General features: G+C 34.3%; 1 protein-coding gene across 1 annotated transcript in view; it reads left to right on the top strand.

Moving 5' to 3' along the window:
- The window catches only part of Lactb2 (lactamase beta 2), a 27,607-nt gene extending 20,381 nt beyond the window's left edge, over positions 1-7,226 (top strand). Inside the window, exons 4-7 of the mRNA XM_010609007.3 lie at positions 129-307; positions 2,391-2,539; positions 5,870-5,951; positions 6,863-7,226. Coding sequence (XP_010607309.1) covers positions 129-307; positions 2,391-2,539; positions 5,870-5,951; positions 6,863-6,906 — 454 coding nt within the window. The 3' untranslated portion in view covers positions 6,907-7,226. The remainder of the gene's footprint in view (positions 1-128; positions 308-2,390; positions 2,540-5,869; positions 5,952-6,862) is intronic.
- Positions 7,227-8,606: the final 1,380 nt, after the last annotated feature.

Consider the following 8,606-nt stretch of genomic DNA (forward strand, 5'->3'; position numbering starts at 1 on the left):
TTTTTTTTTTTTTTTTTTTTTTTTTTGGTCCTGGGGATTGAACTCTGGACCTTGCACTTGCAATGCAGGTTGCAGTGACAGCACCACTGAGCTAAATCCCTGGTCTTCTCATTTCTTTTTTCAACCAGAGTCATATACACACCTGGCCACAGTGATGATCATATGGCTCTACACTTAGAAGAAGAAAATGCCATTTTTTCTGGGGATTGCATACTAGGGGAAGGAACAACTATATTTGAAGACCTCTATGATTATATGAACTCCCTAAACCTGTTACTGAAAGTCAAAGCTAATATTATATATCCAGGTGGGCAATTTTTGTATTCTAGCAAACCATTCTTGTCAAATGATGATGAAGTTGGCTTATCTTTTGACTTATCTCTGTGTGTATATTGTGCCTTGAAGAACTATGTATAAACTGCTTTAAGTTACATTCCCTAAGTCTTGCCAAGCAATGTAGTTAAATTTAAAGAGAAAACTGAGTTATATGAATAACCTTTTATATAATGAATCTAATCATTATGCACTGCAGACATATTAAAACATTTTTTAAAACATTGAATAAAATTTTTAGAAAATAACCTTTATAAAGAATTATTTTTCAACATCTGCACAGCTGTCGATAGACCTGCTAAGCATAGGAAATAATCTTACATCAGAACAGGAAACTATTTTTGTTGCATAAGCTACCATTATTTTAACTTGCTTTCTGTTAGAAATACATCTTAGCTCTCTGCAACTTTGGGCAACATTTGACCTCTACATTTAGTTTATTAACTCACAATATTGAAATATCAAGTTTCCATACAACTACAAAATGTTAATTTTATTGACATTCTTCAGGAAAAGAAACTTGTTATTGTCTCAGATATCACTGTGCTGCCCTATAATATCAATCTCCTCTCCATCTTTGAAACTAAGGCACAGGATCTAACAAGAAGGCCCAGATAGAAAAGGGGACTAGGTTACTTGATTTTCTAACTCCATCTAAATTTGCTCCTAACCAAACAACTGTAGAAAATCTATTAAAATGATGTCTTCAACATACTTACCTTCTTTCATGAATTCCTACTGCTGAGGGTATAGTAGAGCGGGGTGTTTGGATAGTTATGGCATAAAAGGAATAGATGCTCATAGCTCTTTTTAAATAGAAAATAGGTGTTCAGTAGCCAATGAGAGGCTGCCTACAAAAGGTTCTTCTGTTTGCTTGAGTGAACCCAGTGAACTGGTTTGTTAGCACAGCAGCTGTTGACACGTAAATTATGCTCTATACCCATCGCTACCATATATCAAAATCTAGAATTGTGTTTTGTGCAGGTCCTTTATACCTGTCATCCTCACAAAATCCCTCCGAAGTAGCTAGTGGTATGCTCATTACATGGTTAAAGAAACAGGCTCAGAGAAACTCAGACACCTCCTTACACCTACACAGCTGATAAGTGATAGTCTAAATTCTAGTAATCTTTATGTGATAGGTTAGCCCGCTTCTGGATATCATATTCTCAAGTGAAATATTCCCCTTGCAGATTTGTGTAATGCATTAATTTATGTTGGTTTTTTTTTAATTTAAGTTGTTTTAAAGAGTAAGTAAATTTCATTATAACTTAATCTGGGTTGTCACATTTGTGAATTAATAGTCTAGACTTAAAATTCTACTGTGGGTCTTATGAATTTTTGATAACCATAGTTACCTACATGAAATTGCTTTTTGCTTTCCCCCTTTTCAGTCAAGCTTACCTAGTGATTAAAAGCATAGACTGCTTAAATACAGGCAGGTCGGACCATATATGGTGACCACACCTGTGATCCCAGCTACATGAGAGGCTGTGGCAAATTCAAGGCCAGCCTAGGCATCTTAGCAAGACCTTGTCCCAAAAAATAAAAAGGGCTAGCATGTAGCTCAGTAGTAAAGCATCCCTGGGTTCCATCCCCATTTACACAAGAAAAAAAGACAAGAGAAAAAAGTGCTCAGTCAGAATCCCAGCTTCACGCCCTCTAGGCAGGTTACTGCTATCAAAGCAGCTTAATAGTGCCTATCCCTCAGGGTCCTTGTAAAAATAGTAAGCATGAAGATCTCTGCTTGCATGTAATTCTCTGTAAATAGTACCTATGGTTGTGGTTGCTGATTTTATTGCTATGTGTTATTAAAGTCTACTTTAATATATACAATATATTTATATAGATTTTATTTTGTATAGTTCTCTAAGGTTTTTATGGTACTGTAGATAAATTTTAAATTTTAGAACTGTATAGCTTTCTAAATAATTCATGTGTGTATTTAGTATGCTTTTTTCGATATAGCATATGAATTATTTTTAAATAGAGTGAATTAACTTTGTACTTAATTATTTTATCTGGTTGAAGAAATTTGTGTAATTATTCCTATTCAGGACATGGCCCAGTAATCCAAAATGCAGAAGCTGCAATTCAACAATATATTTCTCACAGAAATTACCGAGAGGAACAAATTCTTACATTCATTCGTGACAATTTTGAAAAATCATTTACAAAAACGGAGCTTGTAAAAATTTTATACAAGGTGAGTTTTACTTATCTTACTGGTACATGGTCACAAATTTATTAGAATAAATAATTTACTCAATAGACTGTACATGTACCACATCCCAAATCAGAATTCATCTGTCAACATTTTATGTCTCTTGTCTAGAATTGAGACCGGCAGTTTAATGTTCTATAGTACTAAAGTTAAAAAAAAAAAAAAACTGTCCATTGAGAACAAAATTAACTACCCTGAGGCTTACTTAAATTTTGAAGTACTTCACTATACAGGAGAAACTGCTGCCCACAGTTTTATAATAACATCTTGAGTATCTGGTGTGCTAGCCTACAGAAAGTGAGCCCAAGTGATTTGCTGGAGACAGACATTGGGTTAATGGCAACGAGAAACTACTCATCAAAGAACATGAGTAATTTCAAATATAGGGAAGGAGTCTCACACTTCTGAGTGTGGCCTTTGACCACATTACAGTACAGTAGCACTATGTGGTACTGAGTTTTTCAGCAAATGTTTATTAGGTATTTGTTGTATTGTTAGTAATAAATTTTTAGCTAAGAATTTAGATTTTGTAATAAGATTTCATGAGTTTAAAAAGTCCCACTGCTACAACTTGTATAGCTATAAATTACATGAGATTGTTACTAAAGATAAGTTTAGGAAGATCGTATGGGGCCTCAATGCATAAAGGACCTTAATGTCCCATAGGTTTCAGTCATCAAGAAACAGTTAAAGTATACTCCACATGCTTTGTTTTAAAAGAGAAGGATGAATGATTAAAACATCTGTAAAATGTCATTATCTGGAGCTAGGGGTGCAGCTCAGTGGCAAAGCATTTGTGTAACCTACTCAGGGCCCTTGGTTCCATCCACACTACCACAAAAATATAAATCATTGGCAAAAAAGTAATGTAGCCAGACGTAGTGGCACACATCTGTAATCCCAGCACTGGGGAGGCTGAGGCAAGAGGATTGCCACAAGTAAGAGGTCAGGCTAGGCTAAGTAGTAAGTTCAAGGGCAGCCCGAATTACAGAGCAAGACCCTGTCTCAAATCACTCCCCCAAAAAGTCATGTAAATATTTAAGTTGCATGAAACAGCTCACAATACTAGAGCATTGGTACATCAAGGCTTTTTTTTTTCTAACCTGTGTACAAATAGTAAAATTCTCATAATCCTCACAGATGAGCGGTGAAGTAACTGCCCATGCCTAATAAATGCTAAATCTGCATCCATAGGTATTCAGTGTGTGTCCAGAAGTATACAGAACACTTGATGCATACCAGATGGCATTAGGTCTAAAGGGATTTATTCACTGAGCATTTATTGAATATTTTGACATACATATATACAAAGGAGCTACAGATCTCTGCCTTTAAAGGAGTCATAGTTTAATGAAGACATACATGTTCAATACATACTTGAAATGTGGGCTGTATTTTAATAATGTCCATTTATTGAACTCACATCTACATGTCAGATACTATCCTGAATGGCTTATCCAGGTTCAGCATCCCTAATCCACAATGTTCCAAATTCTGAAATCATTTGAACATCTGCAAAAGGTTCCAAATTTTAGAGCATTTTAAATATTCAACCCTTGTGGGTTTTTTTTTTTTTTTTACCTTCTCTCTCGAACTTCCTCCAGGTCCTATACTTAGTTTGTCAAAGCACAAAAATAGAAATCAGTTCTATGTAGTAAAGGTGAAAGATAATAAAGTACAAAAAGCATTTAGAAATTTACTCCACTGAATTGAACCTTGAAGAAGGATCACCCGTTTTCTTGGCAGAGAGGAGAAAAAGTTATTCTAGACAGTGGGGTAGATGTATTCAAACACTAAAAGTAATACCATGAAGAAGCATTGCATGTTTAGAAACTCAAACCACATATAACTGGAGCACAGATTGCGTATGTGGTTGGACAAAAAAGCTCCAGAAAATGCAAGAAAAGGAAGCATGATCAGATCACAGAAAGTCTTCACTGCCAGCTAAAATTGTGGGCTTTAGCCAATAATTCAGGAATGGTAATTTAAGGATCTTGGGAACACATATAATGAAATCTAGAAAAATCACAAATCTGTAGATTCAGATTTGGGAATCCATGTCACTGGCACGGTGAGTTGGCTGGTGAAGAGAGAGAGCCCATGATGCAGCTCTTGTGAACAATGTTTAAGAGAAGTATAAGGAATATCCAGGATGAAGATTAATGACAAGGAGAGTAGAATAAACAAGTGAAAAGTGATCTTCAAAAGGGAGAAATTACTAGCCAGTAGAATTCAGGTGCAATGGGACTGAGAAGAATCCACTGAAAAAAAAACTTTTTTGTACCGGGGATGGAACCCGGGTCCTTACACTTGCAAGGCAGGCAGCAAAATCACTGAGCTAAATCCCCAAACTCGGGTCCTTACACTTGCAAGGCAGGCAGCAAAACCACTGAGCTAAACCCCCAACCTGAATCCATGGAATTTTAACTGAAGTAATTTAGTGATCTTGGCAAAATACTTTCAGGCATTTGAGAAATAGAGACAGTGAATTTAGGCAAGAAGCTTGGTTTCAGAACTATAATCCTGTTTCAAAAATAAAATATTTGCTTTGTTTTCCATTCAGATAATAGTTATCAATATTACATTGTTTTAGAAAAACTGAAGTAAAATTGTATATGGGCATGGTGGTACATGCCTATAATCCCAGCACTCGGGAGGCTGAGGCACGAGAATCGTCAGGAGTTCAAGGCCAGCCTAGACTACATAGTGAATTTAAGGCCAACCTGAATTACATAGTATGACTCTGTCTCAAAAAATACCAGGATATTAACCTGTAACCTAGTAAATAAACTATAGGGCCAACTATCTGTTCAAAAACTGAGAATAATTACATTTATTTATTCATTTATAGAATATTAATGGATTATTACAATGTACCATTATGCAGAGCACTGAAAACACTGCTATTGTTATAGAACTTAATCTAGTTTATCTATAAAAATATATAGCCATATAATGTCCTAAAGCACCACAATTTTACAAGTAAAATTTTACAAAGTAAATTTTTTATAGGTTGTAACTGTGTTAAAATATATTTAAGTGCTGGGTATGGTGGTGCACACCTGTAATCCCAGCACTCGGGAGGCTGAGGAAGGAGGATCGCTGTGAGTTCAAGACCAGCCTGGGCTACATAGTGAGTTCCAGGGCAGTCTCAACTACACAGCGAGACCCTGTCTCAAAAAAAATAAATAAATAAATAAAATTTAAGTTAAACTTCTCTTAATTGTATTTTGTTTTCCTATAAAGGCTTCCGAAAAATTTAGTTCTTTTTTAAAGAAATATGTTTTTTCTTTTACCCTGTTTTTCCTTTAGAATGTTCCTGAGAATTTACATAAAAAAGCTGAACGTAATGTTTTCCTTCATTTGAAAAAACTAGAAAAAGAAGGAAAAATATGTAAGTGTACTTCCAAATTTTAATTTTTTTACTACCAGCATGTAAAATACTTGGTACACGAGTTTCCTATTAAAGAAAGAAGCACCCATCAGAGTTCTCCCTTGAATATCCTTGGGGGACAAGCAGTAGGAAGATTGGCCACACATGGCCAGGGGACCACAAATTGGAACCATAAACCCCCACAGGATTCTCTCATAGGTTTCCAGTCACCCACCATTCTCACCCACCAGAGTGACACTCAAAGGCATGCCTCGGAACATGAGCATCTGTTCTCCCAGACTCCAAGACCCACCATGAAAAATTCCACATATGAAAGATTAGGGGAAGCTGGGTATGGTGGTGCATATGAGGATCACTGTGAGTTCAAGACCAGCCTGGGCTACATAGTGAGTTCCAGGGCAGTCTGAACTACATAGTGAGACCCTGTCTCAAAAAAAAAAAAAAAGAAAAAAAAAAAAAAAGAAAAAAAAAAAAAAAGAAAAAAAAAAAAAAAAAAAAAAAAAAAAAAAAAAAAAAAGATTAGGGAATAGATAGAGGTTTTAAACAGTACTAAACTACTATTTAGTAGATACTAAAGGAAAAGAAAGATTAGGGAATAGATAGAGGTTTTAAGCAGTACTAAACTACTGTTTAGTACATACTAAAGCAATATTTTTGTAATATTTACCAATGTTAATTTTTTATAGTAATAAAGTTTACACTCACAGAAGTTTGATCCTTAAAGCATTCTTCAAAGTTTAAATTTTATGTAGAAACTTCATCAATATGTTCACAAAGACACAGTAAAATTAGATATAGCAAAATTATACATTATAATGAAATTATTTTAATAATGAAAGATTTTCCTAGTTATAACTTAAAATCCAGTGGATTTACTTACCTTTCACTAAACTCTTGATTTTCTTCCACAGTTAGCAACATGGACCCTGACAAGAAATGGAAAGCTGCACTTTAGTTTCAGCTTAGTGAAAGCTTTGTTTGTGCTTGCCTTTAGAGGATAGTGTGCTTTCTTCACTGTGGACTATTTATAGATACTATAGAATGTAGGACTTCAAAACTAACCTTAAATATACTTTAACTTTTTTTTTTTTCTTTTTGTACTGTGGATTGAACTCGGGACCTTATGCTTGAGAGGCTGGTGGCAGCACCACTGAGCTAAATCCCCAGCCCAAATCTTAGATATACTTTAAAACTGTGTCATATTTTAAAATACATAAATTACATTATATACCTATAGTACAGGTTATCTAAACTTGGTCTTACAATTTTTTTTCCAAAAATTTAGAATCTAGAAGTTTATCAATTTTATATGGATTAAGTAAATTGATTACTTTAAAAATAAAAAACTTTGTGAAATTTACACCAAGTAATACTCTTGGAGAGTACTGTAGTTATTATCAGTCATTAGCACATACTATGCTTTATTTTCTTTGACCCTCTATAACTGTAGATAACAGCTTTGTTTTCATGTTTTTGTCATTTATGATTAAGAATTGGTCCTTTAGCTCTGTATCATATGTATTTTTATAATATCCCTCAATGATTTATGTGTATCAATTGTTGCTAAGTAAAAATATTAAATGCACAATTAAAAGTATTAATATGTTTTTCTGTAATCCATTATCGCAATTCACATACTTTCCAAGTTTAAATGTTGCTATATAAATATTCCTAGGCTTATATATGAATTAAATACCAAGAAGTCTGTTTTTTAAATTAGAGGATCATAAGATAGGGCTTTTTAATATTTAAGTAGTGTTCTAAAGTAATGATTATGTTCACAAGTTTAGCCCATCAGTGCTTCTTTAACATTATAAAGTGGCAACATTTCTAAACTAAAATAGAATCTTTTCCCAAGGTTTCTTACATCTTCATATCACACTAATAACACCCATTCTCATGCCTGTTGTATACCCAGAACTATTCCATATTACAAAATAACTATAAAAATTTTTTTAAATTCACAATTAGGCAAAGAACCTAGACATTTCTCCAAAGACGACAAGCAACTAACAGCAATCACATTAAAAGATATGTGGCTTCTACAGCAGAAATGGCCACATCTACATACAGGAAAGCATACCAGCTAGTAAATGTTCCTATAAGTTTACACATGTATACAGTTTCCAACTAGCATCGCAAACAAATTTAAATATTAGCAAATATGAATAGGAAAACCACCTTTAAGGGAAAATAATGCAGAGAAAATAATACATTAGTATCCTTAGATAAGGAAAGGTATTATTCATAAAATAAAAACAGGATACTATGAAAAAGCTTTGGAAATTATAACCAAAATAAACAGAACAACAATTGAAAGAAGAAAAGATGGAAGATTTTAGGAGGAAGTAGGAAGTATAAGACATCCAAAAACACCTGTAAATAGGTGGAAATTTTCAAAGAAATAAAATTTCTCAGACCTGGAGGACCTGTGTCTAAATTGATCTATGTAGTGCCTAAAAATGTAAAACATAAAAAACAGTCCACACCAAGCTATAGCATTTTGACATTTTAATACATTAGGGATAAAGAGATCCTTAAAAATACCAAGTTATACACCCAGCAGCCATCGCTGAAGTGCCGGGAGGTGGGCTGGGCCCCGATCCACTGCAGGAAAGAGAACCACGCCTGCTCCCGACACAGCAGCCAGCACTC

The sequence above is a fragment of the Fukomys damarensis genome, unplaced genomic scaffold (assembly GCF_012274545.1).
Source record: "Fukomys damarensis isolate Sample0158 unplaced genomic scaffold, DMR_v1.0_HiC HiC_scaffold_5, whole genome shotgun sequence".
Lineage (NCBI taxonomy): Eukaryota > Metazoa > Chordata > Mammalia > Rodentia > Bathyergidae > Fukomys > Fukomys damarensis.